This window comes from Pelobates fuscus, chromosome 2 (assembly GCF_036172605.1).
Source record: "Pelobates fuscus isolate aPelFus1 chromosome 2, aPelFus1.pri, whole genome shotgun sequence".
NCBI lineage: Eukaryota > Metazoa > Chordata > Amphibia > Anura > Pelobatidae > Pelobates > Pelobates fuscus.
Genome location: NC_086318.1, coordinates 226,319,187 through 226,343,851, shown reverse-complemented (window position 1 = coordinate 226,343,851; position 24,665 = coordinate 226,319,187). Strand labels below are relative to the sequence as shown.

At 35.9% G+C, this 24,665-nt stretch overlaps 1 protein-coding gene across 1 annotated transcript; it reads right to left on the bottom strand.

Moving 5' to 3' along the window:
* Positions 1 to 961: 961 nt before the first annotated feature.
* On the bottom strand, positions 962 to 23,955 carry ARG1 (arginase 1). The gene is made up of 8 exons (XM_063441180.1): positions 23,872 to 23,955; positions 19,603 to 19,675; positions 15,218 to 15,392; positions 10,429 to 10,588; positions 9,886 to 9,980; positions 8,712 to 8,816; positions 5,462 to 5,598; positions 962 to 2,427 (listed from the first exon to the last, which is right to left on the bottom strand). The coding sequence occupies exons 1-8, from the start codon at positions 23,929 to 23,931 to the stop codon at positions 2,240 to 2,242; spliced, it is 993 nt and encodes a 330-aa protein (XP_063297250.1). The 5' UTR covers positions 23,932 to 23,955; the 3' UTR covers positions 962 to 2,239.
* Between the last annotated feature and the right edge of the window lie 710 nt (positions 23,956 to 24,665).

Below are 24,665 nucleotides of genomic sequence, written 5' to 3'. Positions count from 1 at the left end.
CTGGAGTGTCTACTTTTACAAATGGTAGGCCTTTGTGGGGGTTTTTGAACAGTCAAACTGTTATAATACCCCAAATGGAAGCATAGGCTCATTATATCCGTCTCTCAAAATTCTACTGTGAATACTGAAAAGGACAGGTCTCCTATATGGCACTGTAGCTTCACAAAATAGTGCCAAAGACATACAATGGGGGTACCGTTGTACTCAGCAGAAGTAACTGAACACATAATAAAACTTTGTACAGGAATAGCACACAACAACTTTACAAAATACACATGAGAAGTTCTTTGTTATACGTTTGTGTGCGAAAAACCCCCAAAAACACAATTTTACTCCAATATTTAGCAGAGGTTGGCGGTAAAATGGCTACGTAGAAAGTGTCAAAACAACCTTAGGTAAATAGCCTGTGATGTCTACTTTATATAAATATATACTTTTGTGTGGCAATTTTGTTTTATTTTATGGCTATTAGGCTTACAAGACAAACATACCAAATTCTAAAATCGCTCCATATTAAAATTTTATTTTACTCCTTGTGCTTTGTGACCTGTAACTACCAAAAAAAACTTACAATCCCAGACACATTATATATTCTGTAAATCAGAACAAATAAATGAATTTATTTTTAATTACTTTTCTTAACCTGCACTAATTATGCACACATTATGATTGCAAAAACTGTAAAAAAAAAAACAATATTTTTCATTTTTTTTGCATTTTTCTGTATTTTTTTTATAATAAGTAAGCATTTATATATTTATATGTTATATCAAATTAAAGCCCTTTCTGTCCTTTAAAAAACAGTATATAATATGTGTCGGTGCAATAAATGAGAGAGATGCAAATTGCAGTTGAACGCAAACAGCAAGAAAATGCAAAAATTGCTTGTGTCATTAAGCGTAAGTCAAGCTTCTGAAGCTCTGTCCTTAAGGGGTTAAATAATTGTAGCTCAATCTCTAAATTAAACTTTAATCACATACAGGAGGCTCTTGCAGGGTCTAGCAAGCTATTCACATAGCAGGGGATAAGAAAATCCTTATTAAACAGAACTTGTAATATAGAAAGCCTAAATAGGGCTCTCTTTACAGGAAGTGTTTATGGAAGGCTGTGCAAGTCACATGCAGGGAGGTGTGACTAGGGTTCATAAACAAAGGGATTTAACTCCTAAATGGCAGAGGATTGAGCAGTAAGGCTGCAAGGGCATGTTCTATACACCAAAACTGCTTCATTAAGCTAAAGTTGTTCAGGTGACTATAGTGTCCCTTTAAGAATATATATCTCAAAAACTGAAATGATATAGAGTAGGCAACTTGTTAGACACACTGATTTATTTTTAGTCCTTCTTTGATATATGCAGAGGAAAAGGTGACAGGTTGAGTTAATTTTAACATTTACAAATATATACAAGATTCAAAATCTGCTGTCTACATTGTTACATTGTTACATTGTATTTAAGGGGCTATTACAGTAAAGGTATAGTCAACAAATCCATGACTGTATGAATCAAAACATACGTATGATTCTTTCTGTCATTTTTAGGGTATTCAATTGGCTAAGAAATACTCCATTCAGAAGCCTAGCAATGGTGAATTAGCTCAGCTCAGATATTCAATCACATGGTCCTTTAAAGGACACTATAGGCATCCGCGCATGCGTATTAGTGTCCCCTGTCGGGTGATGACGGGGGTGGGGTTGGGAGGGCGCCAAAACAGCACCGAGGGAGATCGGCACAGCAATCGGGTAAGTATAGTGAGGGTTTACTAACCCTTATAGTGCAGACGGGGGTGCAAAGGGAGGGGGGTGCGAGGGAGCTATAGTGCTAGAAATACAACTTCTATTCCTTGCATTATATTCCCTTTGATTAAACTCAAAGTTTAGTGAACAGAGAGTAGGGAATAGAGAATATATGCACCGTTTTCATATTCTGCATTGATTCATTCTTATTTGAAAGTATAAATATTTTTATTATATAAGATTTTTGCAACAAATATCTTTCATGCCACCTTCTACATGTTCAAATAGATAAAGATTAGATTTTTTTCTTCTTTGAAACAGAATCATTTGATGAGTAGCAGAATGTAAATGACAAGAGCAGGTTAAAAATTTCAGACCCACTTCTGAAAATTAAATATCTGAATCTAATTCTGTTAACATTTTGATGTACGACTTTAAAAGTCCAAATATTGCTATCAAAATAGTCATGTTTACAGAAAACGGAAATTTTATTTAGTTTTGACTACTAATTTTTTGGTGTTTTTGTGCATGGGGGATCTGGAAAAATATATGTTGGTGCATGAAATCCTTCCCGCGATTTCCCAAAGGTGGACAAGATCATGTTGATGGCGGTGTTAACTGTACACTGGGCTTCTTTCTCTGTTTCTCCACGCGATGGATTAACTTCCATCATATCTACAGCAGAAAGCAATCCTAAAATAAAGAAGTGATAATAGTAAATTAGTTATAACTTTTTGATTTTTTTAAGTCATCCCCTAACCTTATGAGAGGACATTCTCCAGCACAAAGGGGTATACATGTATTCTGTTGTGGCATACATTTCTCAATATTGTGCGAGTGGCCAGATAATGTTTAACATCTTGCAAAACATTAAACCGGATGGTCTTACTTTGGCTCAGACATAGGTATGTGCAATGGGTATGTCTAGTGTGCCAAGACACAACCCATTCTTGGACAAATTGTCCTGCCTCTTCCCCGTTTAGCTCACAACATGTTTTTTGTGTGTTAGTTTGGGTCCACTGGGTGCCGTTTACCTCCTCTACTGAGAACTCTCTGCTTTGAGCTAGCCATAGCTCTCTGGCACAATCAGTTGATACTCTCAGACAATAAGTTTGCCTAGTAGGGCTTAGCTCACGAGAGCTAATGGAGGCGCCATGCAGGTGCTTCAGGATGTAAATGGAGAAGGTGACCAGTGCCTGCCAGTCTGCAGATACATTGTGAAACCATTATTAGCAAACAGGTTCACTATTGGCTCTGGGGGAGCACCAAGGTAAGCCTGGCACCATATCCACTACAGTGCACTGTAGTGTTTATGGTGATTGGAGTGTTCCTTTAAGTTTAAGGTTAATAAATAAAAAAATATATATGACCAATTATCAAATATTCCTTTTTTTTTTATTCATTAGGATGAACATGTTATTGCTCATGGGTAAAATACATATTTTAAAAAAATTAAACATAACTCTTTGAATTCTTCTGTTTTAGCCTATTGTTGCTATAGGCCCATATTTGGGTGAATAAGTTATGAAGACTAGCAACTCTTGATATTCCTGCTGAAAACCCTAGTTTCCCATGTTGGGGTTATCCTACTCCCATTATTGTACGTTTAAGTCTTTTTTTTTTTCATTAGAATTGTTAATATTTACTTTAATTGGTAATATAAGAAATTTAAATCTGTTCTTGGTGTTTCAGTGACAAACTAAAAGATCAATAATATTCTACAACCTTGAACATTTTGAGTTACATGGATGTTTGCCTAAGCATTTCGACCAGAGTACAAAAGTTGTCCAATATTGATAATGGAAAGTGATTATCTGTATTGGCCATAGCCCAAGAAGAACATTCTCATTTTTTTTTTCTACACTCTGTTTTTGTCATGTGTCTATCACAAGCCCTTGAAGCACATTTCTCCTCTCTGTTTCGCAATATAGATTATTGCATGATCACGTAGCATGGAAAATAACAGTGTTCGCTTAGGAATTTTTGTTTTTTGTTTTACTGTGAAATAATAACCACCATCATTATTCACCAGGTATCTACTACCTTTGCAATTTAAAGGTACATACAGGTGATACTTGAAAAATTTGAATATCGTGCAAAAGTTAATTTATTTCAGTAATGCAATGTAAAAGGGGAAACTAATATATGAGATAGACGCATTACATGCAAAGCAAGATAGTTCAAGCCGTGATTTGTCATAAGTGCGATGATTATGGCTCATGAAAACCCCAAATCCACAATCTCAGTAAATTGGAATATTGTGAAAAGGTGCAATATTCTAGGCTCACAGTGTCCCACTCTAATCAGCTAAGTAAGCCATAACACCTGCAAAGGGTTCCTGAGCCTTTAAATGGTCTCTCAGTCTGGTTCAGTAGGAATCACAATCATGGGAAGACTGCTGATCTGACAGTTGTGCAGAAAACTATAATTGACACCCTCCATAAGGAGGGAAAGCCTCAAAAGGTAATTGCGAAGGAAGTTGGATGTTCCCAAAGTGCTGTATCAAAGCACATTAATAGAAAGTTATGTGGAAGGGAAAAGAGACCGAACAATGCAGAAGAGGTGAAGGCCGCTATTGAAACATCCTGGTCTTCCATAACACCTCAGCAGTGCCATAGGCTGATAGCTTCTAGGCCACGCTGCATTGAGGTAGTAATTGCTGCAAAAGGGGCCCAAACCAAGTACTGAGTCCATATGCATGCTTATACTTTTCAGAGGTCCGATATTGTTATATGTACATTCCTTGTTTTATTGATTGCATGTAATATTCTAATTTACTGAGATTGTGGATTTGGGGTTTTCATGAGCTGTAAGCCATAATCATCGCACTTATGACAAATCACGGCTTGAACTATCTTGCTTTGCATGTAATGCGTCAATCTCATATATTAGTTTCCCCTTTTACCTTGCATTACTGAAATAAATGAACTTTTGCACGATATTCAAATTTTTTGAGAATCAACTGTATAATAATAATGTTAAAAAAAAATTATATTTTTGGGGAACTTGTCGGTATTTGTTCTCAAGAGGGGAAGAGTTACCAATGGAACGTCTGCTAGTTCCACTGGTTTCCATGGAGATTGTCCCACTTTAGTACTTTGCATCACTTTTTAGAATAGAACACTTTGAAAAATCTTCCCCTAATAGGTATTGCATAAATGCCTGTTTAAGCATCTGTGAAAGTGACGGTAAAAAATAACCACATTTAGAAATATGTTTTGCATTGTTGTTTATACACAATATTTTTTTTAATGTGATCTCACTCTCTCGCCCAGCTATTCTTCTATCTGCTAACTTTTTGAGTTAGTTAGGATGCACTGAGCTTACAGCCTTTCATTATAATGGGTTTCTTCCTAGGTGTCACAGACAATAGTAATCTGGTATAAATAAATGAATTAACTGTCAAGATGTTCAGCCAAATGAAAATAAGGCCATGATCCCATGCTCTACATATAAGACAAAAAGAACAGGCACAAACAGTGCACTGAAAGGTTGTAAAATACTTTTTGTTAACACTTTACAGGTAATGCTTTAACCTTTAAAGTCTTTAGAAGGCTGACATATTGTATCAGATATAATATTGAATTCTGTGTTTGTTTTAATTTTTTGTTTTAAACTTGTTAAGTCAGTAATACAAAATAAAGTCATAAACCGTGGACACAGGAGGAGGAGATGCTGATATGTTTTGAAATAGCCTTTTGAAAAGGGTTAGGATTACATCACTTACCTGTATGGAATAGCTCCTCTGTGATATACATGCCTTCTCTGTAGGTTAAACCCCCAGCTACAGGTGTTCCGGTGGCTGGTGCAATACTTGGATCCAGGCCATCAATGTCAAAACTCAAATGGATGGGTCTCTTCTCCCTTTTATCAAATATAATAAAAGAGAACATATTATAATTCCAGATAATTACAGCTATTTTAATTTAAGCATTATGATGTACCTTTAACAGGAGGTCAAGTCTTAAAATAATAATAAATATAAGAACTCCTCAGGTTTGCCACCCCTTCCCATCAATTAAGTAACTGACATCATGCCACTGTTAACCATCCACTCCCACATTAAAATATGTTTTTAAAGTGGCTAAATGTGTGTCCTAGTACATTGTATTAGCAACTCCTTACAACGGACCTTTAACTCTCCTCACAAAGCATGTTGTTCAGACTGGGCCAATCCTTGTCTGGAGCCCTAGGTACACTAGGACTTTAAAACTATTCTTTTTTGTATATCTTCATTCTTTATATTTCCCAGCCCCATGCCTGTAGGTACGATGTATATAGCAGAACATATAAATGCCATTTGTTGTCTAAAAACCTAAACATAACCATTGTGTGCATTTCAGAGCAATATTGTGGAAAAAGTAAAAATTTTTCTACTAAAGTAATTAACATTTAAATATTTGTCTGCTAAACCTCAAACATTATTTCTCTTCTAAAGGATAGATCTCCCATCTCCAATCACTTTGTTGTGGATAGTCAATTACCACTGTATAATCCATTCATACAGCATTAAGTACATTCAACATGACATGACATTTTAATCACATTTAGCTCATTAACTAACTCCTTGTTAACTCCTGGCATCATTTCAGTCAATAGGATGTTTGCTTCGTGTGCATTTAGAAACACAGGATTATCTGCAGAGCTCTCAGAATTTAAAATCAGCATAGAAAAAGTTAAAGGGACACTATAGTCACCAGAACAACTACAGCTTATTGCATTTGTTCTGATGAGTATAATCATTACCTTCAGGCTTTTTGCTGTAAACACTGTCTTTTCAGAGAAAATGCAGTGTTTACATTACAGCCTAGTGATAACGTCACTGGACACTCCTCAGAAAGCCGTTAGAGATCCTTCCTGGGTCATGACTGCCTAAAATGCATCCAAACATTCAGTGTCTCCTCCCTCTGCATGCAGACACTGAACTTTCCTCATAGAGATTCATTGATTCAATTCATCTCTGTGAGTAGATGCTGATTGGCCAGGGCTGTGTTTGAATCATGCTGGCTCTGCCCCTAAGTCTGTCTTGGCCAATCCTATGGGGACGCACTGTGATTGGATCAGGCCACCACTTCTGATGATGTCAGCAGACAGCTAGTTTTCCTGAGGCGAACAGCATGCAGAGTTACGGCTTCAGGCTTGAATACAATTAAGATTTTACTATTTTTAGAGAGGCATGAGGGTGACAGGGTGGTTAGATGGTGGTTTTAACCCTATAGGGTCAGGAATACATGTTTGTGTTCCTGACCCTATAGTGCTCTTTTAAGGCATAGGCCTCGACTACATATCAGCAGGTGACATGTATCGGCAATTCATTGGCTCCTGATAAGCCTTTTATTGGTTTATATGCACTTAATAACTGCCTTTAATGACAGACAATTAATCAATCTGAGCAGATAAAAGGCTTATTGGGAGTTGCTAAATATCGGAACGAATATTATCAATTTCTGATTTTCTAAAATATAAAAAAAAAAAATTTGATAATGTACTTTCCATCGATCGGATTGTATAATGAAATACCATTTATCAAGGGCAAAATTCTTGATAAATGGCCTTGAAAATACTGACTGCTGAATGTAGTTCATAAATGCTTTTTTAAACAATGGGCCATTTTGTTGCATCATGGTTTTTGTTTTCCTCATTTTTTTACAATTGAAAAAAAAAAGTAAGTTTTAGGCTTGTAGAAAATAAGTTCTGAGAAGAAAGAAGACATCAAATGGTAAGTATGCTGTTTTTAAAATTAGAATTATTGAGCCTCCTCTCACTATTGTTACGATGAGGGTGGTGGAGGTTGGGTTTTTGTATTGGCTAGGGGTGGCTTGGGCCTTGGGAACACCTAGCTACTGGGCCGGGACAAAATTGTGGTGAGTGGGCAAAGGTATGGTCATCTTCCTCTTCTGTATTTAGTTATTAGCCTCTATCCACCAACTGAGGGTGAGCACTGATCGTGGAGCATTAGGTCTCTCCTTAGTTTAATAATAATATTAGAGCCCCACCTAGCAGCCATGTGTGGTTACTTAACGTCCGTCCTGGGTTATAATACATATTAGAGCCCCCACCTGCTACCAATGAGTAGTGGCTGAGAGGGCATTAGGTCCCCTCTGTGTATTTTAATTAGAGCCCCCACCCAGTGACACTATTTTTAGAATTTAATAGAGCCCCTGCCTTGGGTGGGAGCACAGAGGGAGGAAGGGGGTGGGAAATGATCTGTCCCCCCCATTCTTTAGTTTGAAGCCCCCTTTACATTGCCCATGGATGAGAGCACAGCAGGGACTGTACACATAGCTGCCCAGCTGCTAGTATTTTTGGTCCAGCAACCTGCCATTGGATGCATGTTTATCAGGGATGCCTCCACTCACAGCACTGCAAGTGGGGGTATGGAAGAGGTATAAACTTCCTTGTGCTACGGTGGGAGTTATATTGGCCCACATAGGCATTTTATTTATTACATTTTACAATAGGGTTAGTTATTTAACAGGGTTAACCTGAAGCACATTTATCAGAGCAGGGCTGGTACTACTACTAGGCATACTAGGCAGTCACCTAATGCGCACTAGCCAGGGAGTCTAACCTCTGTGTCGAGGAGCCTACACATTGATTGGGTTAGGCTGCTAGAATTTGATCATTTTCAAGTGGGTTTTGCCAATAATATTGAACCAAGGCTATTGTAAGGAAACAGAGTTCCTAATGAGATCCCACCGCACTAGAGATCTGGGTTCTAAGTATAGAGAGTGATTGTGGGGAAAATGCTATAGGTCTGGCAGTCAACATGTAAATCAATGGACAGATCATGCCTAACAACTTCATATATAGTGAATTCATTTTTCTGTTCACACTTCTATCTTTATATATCCTATTTAGGCTTTTTAAATTGTATTATGTTGGGGGGTAGGAGGGGGGGGGGGGGGGAGTTTAGTTCTCCCTCTTTTCTTTCATTCTGTTACAGTTGTTTGACAAAGTTTCTGAAAATTACTTACTTTCCCACCAAATATTCCAGTGTCTCTTCCATCACTTTCTTAATTGAAAGTTTATCCACTTCTGTCATTGAATAGTATTTTATACCATAATGCTTGAGAATGTAACTATAGAAAAAAATATGGAATAAAATGTTGTTGCTTGCATAGCATACACTTTCAGATTTTTAATTTTGATATATAGCCTTTTATAGACAGTGAAATTATCTAAATATTATCACACTCAACAAATATAATATGAACAAAAATATACATTTGGTTCTAGAAAACAGTGTTATAGAGAAAACAATGTTCTGTTTACTCCAAATGCACTATTCAATAAAAAATTGCTTCCTTGCCAGTTTCATATAATTTAAACGGTTGTATGTGGTCAGTAGATAGGCACTTAACCCTGTTTATCAGGAGTGTACATCCCTTCCAGTCTTAGGCTGGTAGAGTATTATGAGAAATTAATTCCAACCAGTGACAAGATTCTGTATTAAAAATGCCATTTTAAAATTATATGTATATAGTGTATGTATACACTATAGACACCCAGACTGCTTCATCTTAATAAAGCGGCCTAGTTGCTATGCCCCTGTTTTAACATATTTTCATTATTTTAGTGACTGTCCCACTGACCCACACTACACGCAGGAGTAGGCAACCTTCGGCACTCCAGATGTTGTGAACTGCATCTCGCATAATGCTCTTACAGCCATACAGTAAGGATGCTAGCAAAGCATCAGGGGAGATGTAGTCCACAACATCTGGAGTGTCGAAGGTTGCCAACCACTGTTAGACACTCTTTAAATGTGGCTATTCAATCAGATAGTCTAAACTAAAAGAGACCATTTTGTAGGTACAGCACAGAGTTTCCTGTGGTAAAACATTAGTTTAGCTAAGAATGTCACCATTGACGATCTCAACCAAAGAGGTGGGGCTGGTTAACAAAAAGTAGCACCACAGCAAGGTAGAAATGGTACGTAAACTACATTTTACTTTACACAGATGGGGGCAGCAGTGTGTGGTACCCTAACCAGTGAGCAGGTCATTATAGGGTTAGCAATACATATTTGTATTCCTTATGTCATAGTGTTCCTTTAATACATCAACATTTACAGGAATGTAATTGATTTTAAACATGGAGAGATCTGTCAGAGAAAATATATACACCAAAAACGTTAACCAGACTTACTGTTCTCCAGGATCTACATCTCTTAGTCCAATGTATACTATGTCTTTAGCTGACAGGCATGGTTTCACCCAAGAGAATCCAGGAACATTGGGCATCTTGAAAGGAAGGAATATAAAGTATAAGACCAAGTATTAGAATTACAATTGCTTGATGATTTCTGTAGCTAACTGACACACATTACTTAAAGTGTCAGGACTCAGTCATAAAATGTTTTTTTTTTTTATTATTCATTGTACCAGAAGCATCAAATTTCACAAAATGGTTCAGAACCATATTTAATCATTTCTATCTAGCTGTTTGTTTATATTTCCGTTTCTGTCGGGTGGTAGAGAATTATGGGAAGTGTAACAACAGCATATATCCATCCTCCATCTATATTACCTCTGTTAGCATTTTTTACTCTATGATGTGTTTAGTTCAATTTCAATGCAGAGACGTTTATTGAGCAGCAATTTCAATTCATAAAATACAATAATGGGTTAAAAAGATCTTTCACATTATGTGGGCTCCATGCACGGATATTTTTTTTTAAATTTTGTTTACCTTTTCTTTTAGTTCTTTTAGAAGGAATGCCACAGGTTGCCCATGCAGGTTGCCACTGGGCGATGTTAATGGAGTGTTGATATCAGTATGGGCATCCACCCAAACTACACAAAGATTAGGGTGAACCTTCGCATGACCTGCAATTGTTCCAAGTGCCAAGCTGTAGGGACACAACAAACAGATAATTGAGGTAAACAGGCAGCATGTCCCAATATCTAGTTTCAGGGGAGAAAATTATTGGGAAAAAAAATATATATAACTTTAAACACCATAGCCACTACAGTTTGCAGTGCATCAGGGAAGTTTACAGAAACTGCTACTGAGGAATTTCTGTCTCTTTGGTGATGGTTAGTGGAGGCTTTTATGGGTGCCTTGTAAACCCTAGGTAGGAAGACAATGAGGGGTGCCAGGGTACTCCTGATACCAGAACCACTACAGTGCTTGGAGTATTTATTTAAAGGGACACTGTAGTCAATAATCATTTCATGTATATTCATGTTATCTAATTGAATTCGTTATAGTGCTTGGAGTCACCAGGCATTTCCCCCCCCTTTAAACCATTTTTGATCAGTTTAACAGTAAATAAGGGTCCCTGGCCACCCACAGTCTGGCCCCTTCTGGAGGTGTGGCTAAAGCAAAGATTACACATTTGTTGTCATACCCACTCATACCATCAGTTGGAGCTCTGATAGGCTAAAATCAGTCAGTGGACTCTCTCAGTCACAGCTGACTGTTGCTGCTCAGGCTAATACCTCCTCATTAGTCAAAGCAGAACAGAGGGGATGGGCTGCTGGGTACTCTCATCTAGCATCAGGGGATTTCAGACAATATAACCAGTTTAATGAGATGAAGCATATACAGTGCCTACAGCGGCCCTTTAAATTCCGCCACTACCAAATTGCTTCTGGCATGCACACATATCATGCTGAATTCAGACATTAAAGGTGCACTTAAAGATGTTAATATTTTCAGTAATAACTATTTTCAATCAGTTTAACACTGTGAGAGTACCTGACTACCTACAGCAGAGCCCCCACCGGAGGTATGGCTAAGGCAGATATCACACTCTTCTTTAGCTATACCAATTCATCCCAGCAATAAGAGACTGTGATACACTGAGAGCGATCAGCTGACACTCTCAGCTAATCACTGCCACCCACTGAGATATCTACAACCTGTTGGACTCTGGCAGCCTTGTGTGCCTTGCCAAGTTGTTATAGGCATGACAGATACCCTTTACATCTTTACCATGTCTGTAGACTGTTACAAATTCTATACATGTTAAATTGAATTATTCTGTGGGTCTCTTTTCACCTTAAGCATCACACTGTAAATGACAATCTATATTCTCAACTATATTTGTTGCACTTCACCAGGGGAAGGCAACCTTTTAGTAGCACTATGCCAAAACAAGAATTTGAAGTCCTTTGCTGTGCCGGTCCTATTTTTTAAATGAACATATGTATATGTTGACATATTCTGCTAATCTTGTGTATGGGTGCTGCATTTGGTTTGTAAGGTTGTATTTGTGCATTCGTCGACTGCATTATATGGTGTATGTGCATTAGCAGTGTGTAGTATTGTGTTTGTGATACATGTGTAGGCTGCCTATCATGTTATGTATGTGAATGTGTTCTGTGTATGGAGGGGTTGCTTTGGGGATTGTGTGTGCAGTGTTTTGTGTATGTGAGGGAGCTGCTTTAGGGAACTGCGTGTGAGAGGCTACTTGTTGGGCTTGCCAGGTAAAGGTCAAAGGCAGGGACTGTGATGGCTGGATGCCATGCCTCCAATGTGGATTCCCCTTAACAAGTGCTAGGAGGACGTGATTACTGCCTCCAAGCGCTGTATTAAGTACATTGAGGAATGCCACTCACCACCAGCATCGCTAGCGCTGAATGTTCAGTTGGCACTAGCAGGTGTCTGAAGAAGTCCCACTGGAAACCTTGATAGGCCAGCTCCAGGGATGATCCTAAGATATCCACAACCTGTTTGACTCTGGCATTCTTGTGTGCCATGCCAAGGCTACTCGAGTGCCATGCTTAGCCCACGTGCCCTAGAATGCTGGGCCCCTGTACTTTACTGGAATTGTCAATAACTATGGCAGTATTAGAATTATCAAAACAATAAATAGCTGTGAAAGTTCTTGTATTGCTTTTGTTTCTTTTGCATTTAAATATAGGTAAAGATGGACCTGTTATACACTAAACATGTACCGTAGATTACAAGGTCACTTTCTGATATATTTATTCTGTCAAAATGACTGTCTTTCACAAAATAGAAAGGGTACCTTAACTAATTCATATTTTAATACATTAAATTATCAAACCTACAAGTGTCCCTTTAAAGTGGTTTATCATGATATTTTTAGATCACAGTTATGCTAATTTCCATTTGTTTTCTACCAGACATATCCCAGACATATATGAATGCTCAAACTCCTTAAAATATGCCTGACTTTGAAGGCAATGTGAAACTGGAATGTGTCCACATACATGAAAAAGTCCTTTGCCATTTGAAAACATGGCAGGTATCTGTACATATGAAAGAACCCCATTGTTTGCAGCTAAAGGAATGTTATTGTGACGTAAAGAGTTTTTCATGGTAATTAGTAGTCCCTTGCTAATTGATTGGGTGGACATTTTACATCGGCAGGTCAAGAATAGTAGATTAAAGTTTATTTGTATGCAAATAAGTACCTCATTGGCATTATTTAGTAAATAATAGACCTTTACATTCAACTTCAAACAAATTGCTATTAATCAGAATATTGGATGATTACCAGGTCTTCTGAATGCAATAGCTCCAAAGCAGCATATTGACTTATCATAAACCAAATAACATGGACAATGGGTGAACAGTTTTGCTTGTTTTGTGACTGAGTTCCACCCCTGATGCAAAACAAGAGTTGGCTGATGTTTAGGGGTCAGCCACTAAATGTTTTTTTTTTCCACAGATCAAGTGAGAATTGACCAATGAGGAAAAAGAGGAGGAACCATAAAAAGTGTTTTTTTTATATATTATATATTTACTAAATATATAAATGTAGACATTTTTTGGGCAAGAAAATGATACTATCAGTGTACTGCGAAATACATACATTTTATATTATGCCCATTTTCATGTTCTTCTGGTTCATCTGAAACAATTGCATGTATTATAGTTTTCTAAGAGAAAAACAACTGACAAAACACTTGTCAGTCAAGGACTGGACTCCACAGAGTCCAGACATGAATATTATAGAGACATTATGGGATCACCTGGACAAATAAAAAATAAATAAAAAAGAAACCTAAATCTAAAAAGAACTCTGGAAAGTGCTGAAAAAAAGCCTGGTATAATATACCAAAAGATTACTTCAAAAAACATCAGGACAGTCTCCCCAAAAGAGTTTAAGATGTGTTTAGTGCCAAGGGTGGTCACACTAAAGACTGGCTATTTTGTTCTGAATTTTTTTATATATATGTTTTGTACATATTCCCTGTTTTTCTGTTTGTATCTTAATAAAGAAACTGAAAATATAAATAAGAATGTCATCAAAACTTTGCTAATGAAATACAGCTGGTGATGGCCTAAGACTTTTGCATAGTACTGTATATATACAACCTGTAGGTAAATGCTATTTCTAATCACTATAAGAACACAGAGAAGTTGGTCTTCATTGTTAATCGTGAGGTGTTATAAAAAGTATTCTTAATAAAAAAAATTATAAGTCAGGATAGAAAAAAGTCTACCAATTAGGACCAAAAAAAGATACTGAGCAATCAACAAATGTCTGTTGGGTTTACTGCCAAGGTATATAGAGGCATGCCATCTGTGGTGTGAGGGTTGCAAAGCATCACGCTCACAATGGTACCAAATAGTGAAATATGGAAGAACACTCACCAATAAACTTAAATAGCTTCAATCAAAGTGTGCTAGTACTCCAGGCAGTAGTAAATACAATAAACAGAAATTATATCCAGCATTCCTTATAAACTAATATTCTTTTATTTTCATTTCAAGTACATCTCCAAATAGTGACATATGGAAGATCACTCACCAATAAAATAAATAGCTTACTGTACATGAATTGAAAATAAAAGTATATTGATTTACAAGGGACGCTGGACATAATTTCTGTTTATTGGAAGCTCACAAAGGTGGCTGCAGGCACCGCTATGTGCCTTCATGGGTTGAGAGGTAGTCAGATCATAGATCTCCCTCACCAGACCAATTTAGCTTAATGCTGCAGGCGGAGGGAGACAGAAGACTCTAGTCTTCAGAGTGCCAAAGCTCACGCTAGTACTTTGTACAGTGTACACTCAACTGAGGTGTAGATTGAAACATTGGACCAACATTGATCTGGATATCCAACCTCCCTGGCCCTAGGTGAGCAAGGAAGGGGTGGGGCATAGAATGTAATTAATGTAATTACATCTACACATACTACAGCCCCCATACACATACACTCACTACATACTTATATAATGAGGATGGCAGCCTCCACCCTGCCTTTTGCCTCCCGACAGCTCTTTTGTGTGTGTCCTTTCTGAAAACAAGCCATGGGGTTCCATGACATTTTAAATAATTTTTACCATCTCAGTATAGGATAAAGGAATACATGAAAAACATAAATTGTATAGGGTGTCGATGAACAGGAACCCTAACATCATATGCTAGTTATTTATCCCATGTTTCAACTATTCTAAAAACAAATTGGTAGTGGAGGAGTTAATTCAATCTGCATATTGCTGGGTCACAATCTATTTGACAATATTTTCACCAAAGATAATAAGAAATCTGGACATACCTGTGATCTCCGCCAAGGGTCAGACAAACCCTACCGCTCTTCTTTATGTCTGCAACTGCATTGGCAAGTTTTTCTGTGGCATTCCCAACCGTGAGAGGGTTTTTCACATTTTCAAATGGTTGGTCATTAGGTATGTCCACAAAATTCAGATCACCATAATCTTTGACATCATAGGCTGGAAAGAAACCCAAAACATTCCACATATTAGTTTAATAATAAATATATGTATATTTAAAATAGATATTTTTTTTGTTTTTCGTAAAACAGATATTGTCAAATGAAACTTTTCAAACTTTTACACAATTGTGTCCATAATCATGGAGTGACTCTGATACTCCTAGCAAATGTTAAATTCTAATCTGATGCTACATGAATTTAACGAGAACGTATACACACTGCAACTAACTTCCAGTGGAAGAGCATTTGGATGATCATACATGAGTAATATTTGCCCAGTTCATATATTTTAAATGGGTATTTTTACATGAATTCAATGGAATGGATCTAATGTACCATGTAGACTGATGTCTATGAGTGTATAATAGAGCTCCACAGCAATAATACTCACAGTATTCAACTACAATAAATGTTTTTAGAAGTCAATCATTGTAAATAATATACATTTTTCTTGTTCTAAATTACATATAGAATTGCCTAAATTGTTAATAGTAAGTAACCTAATATTTTGCAGAACAGCTCCGCACCTGGACAGCCCCCTACTCACAACCCTAAAATGAAAGTGTCCCTCTTTGTCTATTTGAAATGTTGGTATGAGGGTTGGAGGTAGGGTAATACTATTGTTTTAGGGTGTGAACACATTTTAGTAAGCTCACTAAACTCAGGGAAGTTATTTTCCCCATCAACTTTAACATACAAAAGAAGTGACATGTTGCCTGCAGTGTTCCATTAATTATCAGTTTCTCTGACATCAGTGGCTCAGTAAATTAACCTAATCATTTACGAAAATCAGACCAAGGCACACATGTACTACCAGTACATAGTCTTTGATGGTTAAGTTCAGCTTTTAAAGTCAGGTAGTACACTGTCATTGTATGTGGCATGGAAACCAGTCAAGCAGACATAAAATCTGCAAAGGGACAAAGCGAGGAATTTTATACATTTCTCTCCAAATAGAATATAACAATCAATGTAAATCTCTAAAATTAGTTCAGAGTGGTACTCTAGGCACCATAACCACTATAGGCAGATGTAGTGGTGATGATACCAAGATATCCCTTGACATTGTCCCATTGTTAAGAGTCAAACCATTTTTAAATAATTTGACACTTATCGGGGTCTCCCTGGTGCTCACTGTCTGGTCCCACTTCAGAGATATAGCAAAAATTATTTTCCGCTTGATACTTCTCCTGAGTTTTTCCATAAAACATGTTTTTGGAACTTGAATTTGCCTTTTGTAATACACAAGAAGAGATAACACTGAAGTTATTTGTTTAATTACTAATTGTAATGAATGTGTAATAATGCATTTATCAACTTCATGCAGTTGATTCACAATAATCTCAGGCAGCACTGGTACTTGCACATCTCAGTGCTTCCCAAATAATAAAGTCTTCTCCTGGACCCTTACAATAACCTAACACACTAAAATACACATTAACTCCTTCACTACACGATCACTAAACAAACATAACCCCTTACACTAACACTGTCACTGTGAAAAAATCTGTACAAAAATTCCTATATTTACAAATTAAGCATAAGAATACGGATTCATGCTTGTTTTAGCTCATTTGCAGTTATTTCCCTAAGGTGAGTCAGACTAGATGTATATATTTTGCTATGTGATCTAAAGTTATTGGTTTCAGTGCATGGAGCAGCTTTTTAGAAATATGTACAAACCTCAAAGGATGTGACAGACGAGGATGATTTATATGTCATTTGCATTTCAAAACATGTAACAATATGTGACAAGCCAAAACATTTACACTTCACAGTTTCATCATTTCTAGTCTAGAGAAATGTGTGTTGGCCACTTCCTGGCAATGCACACAGAGGTAATTTTTTTCTTAATTTATTTTTAAATAAAAAAAGGATATTCATTTAAAATCCACTCATTATATTGGTCGTTTGTTTTCGTCACACAAGCTGAGGTGTAGCTGAAATAGTTTTTTTTATATAATATACTTTAGGTGTGCCTAAGCACATCTACACATCCCCTATATAAGCCTATGTCTGAGCATGGGATTACACAGAAAAGTAGTTATTGCTGGGCTGATGACTCAGCTACAGGAGTACGCACAATTAGCAACAAAAGACAATTCTTACTTGATAGCCATTCAGGCCTTTTTACAGATACACATCATTACTTATTACCACCATAATTGCCCTCATTACAGAATTAGAAGGGGAGTTGTGACAGGGTCCTGAGTCCCAGATAACTAATGAGACCTACAATTCCTGTATCATTGGTTTACATGACAGCTCAACTGGGATGCAGGAAACAAACACACCCAGAGGCAGGAAGTTCTCATCACTGTTCCCTAAAGGCCAATATTTGATTACAAATCGCCATAATTACAGGACATCATATTCCTGGCCTCGGTACAGTACAGCTATGTTTGCCATGAAGGAGCAGGGAAAAGGAAACACTTTTGCTCAGGCAAAGATCTATTGCTTCATTGTATGATTATCCTACCCCAACTGTTCAGCAGTAGTAGCTGATATCCCACAACGAGGCTCTCGTCGCTTTTTACCACCACAGAATTGAGCAGATTTTAAGTTTTTCATGCTGATTTACTATATTTGAAGCCAAGATTTTAAGGTCTGAAGGAATTGCAGAAATTATTTTCAAACGCTATCATGGTTCTAGGGCATAGGTGGCAGCTCAGCAATTTAGAATTTTGTCCTTTAGAGCTATTACTCTACCTAGGTTTTAGCAGTTCCGTAAACAGCAAATAATAATATAATACATTTTGTGCATTGCGATGGTTAAAGTATATTAAAAATCTTGGCTACCTAGACAGATGCCTGTAAACAGTAGACTACAGCATTTAATACTAGATATGAAACTGACATTGTAAGCCTAAAACTAAAAGATAATTCCACTACACAAGACAAAATCATACACATATTTAGCCAGTCAAACTCATTGTACTAGTTATGATGCAAGGAGTCTTTAGGTGCAATCTCTCCCTTTTCACTCATGTGTTGAGCAGCTTGAAAAAAAACAGCTTTGCTGGCACCAATATCGCCTGGAGGGACTGTACCCAAAGACACCCAAACACTCCTTGTACTATAAATACTACTACATACTGAAAAATACTGAATATGTTGGTTAAAGTCCATATAAAAGAACATTGTAGGCAGACACAATAACCACTTCAACTGTTTGAAATTGTGATGGTGCCTGGAGTCAATGGGCACTGCTGCTCACCGTTTTGCTGAGATGCTTGGTCTACATTAACGTGCAGCACATCATCCAATGATTGAACAGTCAGGGTGAAGCTTTGCTTCGCTACACGCCATACCAAGGGTAATGTGCAGTGATAGGCTGAGAGAATCAACTGAGTCAGCCATTAATTGCCCCAACCCCTGGTATGAATTGGCATGGCACAAGGTGAAAGCATAGCTTTTCCCGTGCCATATCGTCACCAGAGGACTGGCTGCAAGCTGAGATAGTGTTGATATTGTTGATATTTTTAATCAGTCCACAAGGGTTATTGGTCTGAATATAAAAACAATATATCACATTTACTGTACTTTGGTGGGCTAATCTAGGCTTTTCGTGGATTGTGTACATTTATATGTGAAATAAGTATTCTGCATAACTTCCATTATGCAATAGTAAGCACGTATCAAGCATTTCAAGAATCATAAGGAAGTAGCTGCTTGCTATATAGCTCTTGTGCAACCAGTGACTAAACATACCTGCTTTAATCTATATATATATATATATATATATATATATATATATATATATATATATATATATATATATATACATACATTTTAGTTCAGTTTACAAGTGTTATTTATTATTATGAGTCAAAGTGAATAATTTGTTTTGCAACTGCTAATGTATATAACGTATATTTGGGCTATACATTATATATATGTATCCATATGAGGTATATAAAACTAATACAGTGAATAATTAATGAATAAATAAATATATAAATTACTTTTAAGTTTTATATGTCCTTGCAAAGCTCTGTACAATAGGCGCGCACTTTATAAAGAATAACAATAAAGTATTCATAAGAATATGCTCATAAGTAAATACTGTTATCAAGTACATAGTAAGCCATCTATCCCTCTGTCCATCCATCCCTCCATCTCTCTATTATCTATTTATTTGAAGTTTCCATTCCAAACATCCCAAGGGCCCTAACATTATAATTTAGTATTATACTCGGGGATCTTACCAAGCTCTTTCAATTTCTTGTTTAACCCAGCTGCTCTTAGGTATTTTGGGCCTTCTTCCACACCACCCCTTGGCTACAAGAATGGAAAAACAGACAATATGTATTACTTGAACTGAATGAGAACAATGGATTAATTTACACAAATAAATGCAGAAATATAAAATATAGTTAGTGCCTTGATCTTGTGAAATAAGAGTGATTATAAAACATAACCTTTAATTCTTGATGAAGAGATTGAGGAACAGCACTGAACATTGTTTGTGTATTTTCTTGGGCTGCTAGAAAGAAATGCCAGTTAAGCGTAATAGTATCTAAACTTTCAGAATTGCTATTGGGGCCGACCTGGACTGGAGCCGTATGTGGGCTCTAATTTTAAGAACCTTAGTACCTTCAGATTGTAAGATGTCAAATAGTTTTACTATGACAATCAACGTTTACTATGACAATTTACTATTTAACAATGTACTTGAGTCCCACTTGTTGCCCACAGCCACATCCTCTGCATCCCATCTTTTCAAGAAGGAGAATCGGGATTGCTCTATGGCGCCAGATCACTCCAAGCACCATACCCACTCCAGTATAATGTCAGGTTATGGTGCTTGGAATGTTCTTTTAACATTTTAGTATTTTTGCTATTTCAAAATTACAACGTTGTGGTATTTGTTTAAACTTTACCTTAAGGACAAACGTCTATGTCATGAAAACAATCTGATTTTTAAGAACACTAGTCTAAAATGGAATGCTTATTTAGTAACAGAAGGTCTCATATCTGAATAAGTAGATTATGTTGGAATAATATAGTTGATCTCTAAGGTGATAAATTTATAAATAAATTTAAAAAAAAAAACTGATTTATGGATTATTTAATATAAAAAGCTGGGAGACTATGAAGAGTTATAATCAGTATAACCAGTATAACCAATTTACCAAATTTACTTCAATTTAATGACTAGACTAGACTTTAATTTAGTTTTCGGTTGAATTGCAATTCGTCTGAATTTAGGCTGATCAACTGCTCTCCCAAATTCCGTAACTGCAAAGTGCCATAAAAACGTATAAAAAAATAATAATTTGTGCAATGGACGAGCATGTTCATATGATTTGAAGTTATCCCCATGACGTCAAATATAGAGGTTACTGATGGTTAAGGGACAGCCATCACAACTGGTGTGACCAATTGAAGGAAGAAAGGGAGCATTAAAAAAAAAAAAAATCTATATTTTTATATTGTGTATTTAATAAATATATAATATATATACTGTATATAGATTATTATTTTTTACTTAACCTCCTCTTTTTCCCTTCGGTTACTTTATCTCACTTGATCTGTGTACTAAATGTCATGAAAACATTAATATTTGTATTAATATTTATATTATATACATATATAATATATGTTATATTATATGCATATATTTTACAGTACACATATATTTTACAGTATCCATTTTTTTTCCTAATTTGAATCATTTTCTGAATCATTTGCACAGATGAACAGCCACATGGAAGACTATCAGACATCCCAATTTTTTTTATTTTTTTTATTTAAAGTGATTCTGCCTAACAAAAGTTTCCCACCATTCCTTCGTTTAATAATGACCTTATTATGAAGATAGCCATTGGATATTTGCATGTTCTTGTTGCTATTCCTAATGACTATTACCATAACAATGTAGCATGCTTTTAATGTTAATTGGGCTTACTTTCAGACGTCATCCTGCAACAAGTATATCAGGAAAAACTAGTTCTTTTTTTGTTGGTTTTTGTTTTTTTTCCTTTTCTTATTGTGATTTCTTTACCAATTTATTTAGAATATGTTAACAACCTTGCATGTGTAAATTCATGTGGGTAAATACCCATAGGAACTGTTAAAAGTTCCCCTGGGGTTCTGAAACTTTGAACAAATCCTTGAGGTGAGAAGAATGCATTTCATCCATAGATGAGAATGGAGCGGTTAACCTATTGGATGCCAAGATGTATATAAAAGAGGGCAGAAAACTCAAAAATCTGGTGAAATTTGGGACGTTCTTAGCAAGAATTTTTTAATACTTTCTACAAAATATGTTTATATACATCTAGGCATAAATATATAAATATCCTGTCTGAGGGACCAGTTAATGATACTTGGGCATAATAAAAAAAAATACAGTTAGGTATAGGGAACTATCCTTCGTACTTTAAATATTATACTTAATTTAAAAAAGTAAACATTTCTCCTTTGAGAACTTCACAGAATACAGTAAGCAGCTGACCTTTGCTTACAAGTCCTCCAAAACATCACTCTTACCTTCAAGAGGAACTGTAACTTCTGTGGAATTTATTATATTGAATAAAACATTGAAAATCACCTATAACTGGTCTTAACCTTTTTTTTTTCCATGAAATGAGCAGTTTTCTTTTACATTTATATTAAAGATTTATTAAATTACATCATGATCCAGTTCAAACAAGGCAAAGCCAGCGTAAAAACTGCAAATGAAGAGCGTAATAAATGTCTCTTCTCTGTGCGCTTTCTCTATGCTGACTGCCAGGTGCAAATGACAGAGCTTTTAACAATAACTGACAGGGAGCTAAGATGGTACTCAGTGTACCGAGCTGCACAGGTATGGATTTCTACATTCATTTTTATTTCTCACACAATACAAAACAATTATTTGCTAATATAAGAGATTAGTAAACATAATAGTAAAAAACCTTGCAAGTGACCGTTACCCTTCCACGCCTTTTTTTACTGTTAGCATGTCTCCTTGCTACTGCAACCTTCTCACATTTTTCATTGTCTAAAATTGTACACCTCTCTTATCAAGTCATTCTTGTCCAACTTCCAATATAGAATACAGAAAGAACATGTCGAGCACGCATCGAAAGGTGAAAAAGACCACTATATTTATTGAGGTTCCCACAGTAAGCGAACGCAGTTTAAAAATTCTCTCTATACCATACTTTAAACTGAGTTCAATGGGGAACCTCAATAAATTTGGAGTGTTTTTTCACCTACTGGTGTCCTGGACCCTTTTTGCACCTTGAGACTGTTCAAGACTGTTCTGTAGCTGCCATATCTTTCTGGAACTCACGGCCATGTTATATTCCCCACCTTCCCTACCTTCAAAAGCTCCCTGGAAAATCTTATCTTTAAGAAGTCTTATATATTATGCAACTAATCCCCAAACTCCTAACCCTCTCATATCCCCCATGAAGCCATCACACTTCTCTCTTAGTCTGGCACACACCCAGCATTTATGAGGTTTCTCTCTAGATTAAAGCCTTCTGGGTAGAGCTCTCAAAACCTGTGTTTCTTGCTTCAAATTATATATACTCACTAAACCATAAATTGTGGAGAATTGAAAAGGGAATTACTATTTAAAAACAAAAAACAAAAAACAAATGCTAAACGGTAAAGCTTGCAGGGATTGGGGATGTTTTCCACTTTAGCTATTTGTCCCCAAACACACAATTGCCTTATCAAATATCCACAATTCCCAATTAAATGTAATATCCAATTACAACTTCCAAAACAGCATAAGGTTTTTTCTATTTAGGAAAATTATATTAAAAGGAATGATTTTCTGACACCTAAAAAGTTTTTTTATGAAACAATATACATTGGGAAAAGGAATGATTGGTAAAAAAAAAAATAATCGCTAAATTGCCACTGATATGATTAATATAAAATTAATTTAAAAGCATTTAACATATGATTTCATTTATGATTATTTTTCTTACAGATCGAAACTGTAAAAACCTTAAATGTAAAACTGCAAAAATAAAAACAGGCAATATAAAACAATGGGATATTCATTTTTTTTAAAATGTAATAATTGCACTATGCTCATAAAAATCAAGTAATAACTTTAATTTCTGCAAATTTGTTTTTATTTAAGTTGTCAAATATTCTAATTAGAACTTAATTTTTTCTGATGAGTTTGCCAAGAACTAGCACAGTAACAGTAGATATTAGATGGAGAATTTACTCAAATTCCTTCACAGTCTTCAATGATGAGATGGTTTATTTACTAAACTAAAATTTGTAATGAAATGCCATCATAATGGCAAAACTGAGATTAAAAAAAGACAGACTGGTACTAGCTGTCATGGGGAAAAAAATAAAAACATGTATTTTAAAATAGCTTTCATTTTGATTTTAATATGCGACAATTTTTACCTTTAAAGTATATACAGGTACATGTATGATAAATACAGTAAAAATCATTATTCAAAAGCTGTCTAAATAATCTGAATTCTGTCCATTAAAAGCAAGAAATGGATTACCTGGCCCTTAGAGAAGGGAGCTCCTATGATTCCCACAGATCTGCTAGCCTTTCCACTCATTGTGACCAGTTGCTCTTGTCTGTAGTGACTGCTATGAGCTTAAACCTTATATACCCTGCTATTGTGTGTTAGAGGTGTGACAATTGTCTTCACCCTGAAGCAGAATGTTGCAATGCTCTATCATCATACCAAAATCATCAGATGGTGCACACCCCAAAGCAATGTTAGAAGAACAAAAGGCTTTACCAGAAAGTATTTAGCAAATATTTAAGTAAATTTCACAAAATCCAAATATGTCATGAGGCACCAGTGGATATTTAATGTAATCAGTATTGCATAAAATCAGCCTTTTTTTTTTTTATTTCAAGGTTTTTTTTAGATTTCAAAGAGAAAAGTTGTAAGCAAAAGAGAATGAACAAATGATATTGATGAAAGGTCATTTGTGACCCATACAGCTTTAAATATACTCTATATGTAATATACAACAGCCTGAATATTATGGTTCTATGGTGTTTTTTGTTTTTGTTTTGTTTCTTTGGGCGACATCTTCTCTACTATCTTGACTACCCCTCTAACACACTCACAATGAAAAAAAAACTGTTGAAATTATTAATAAAGATTCAAACTGAGTAATATAAGTAAGCAGGTCAGGTGCTTGTTGTTAAATACTATGTAGCAAACTCAATCGACAACATATAAATACTGCACCTACAAAAAAAATGACTGAAAGAATTAAGATCTTAAAGGAACATTTCATCAAAATTAAGTTGCTATAGGGCATGGAGGTCCTGGCA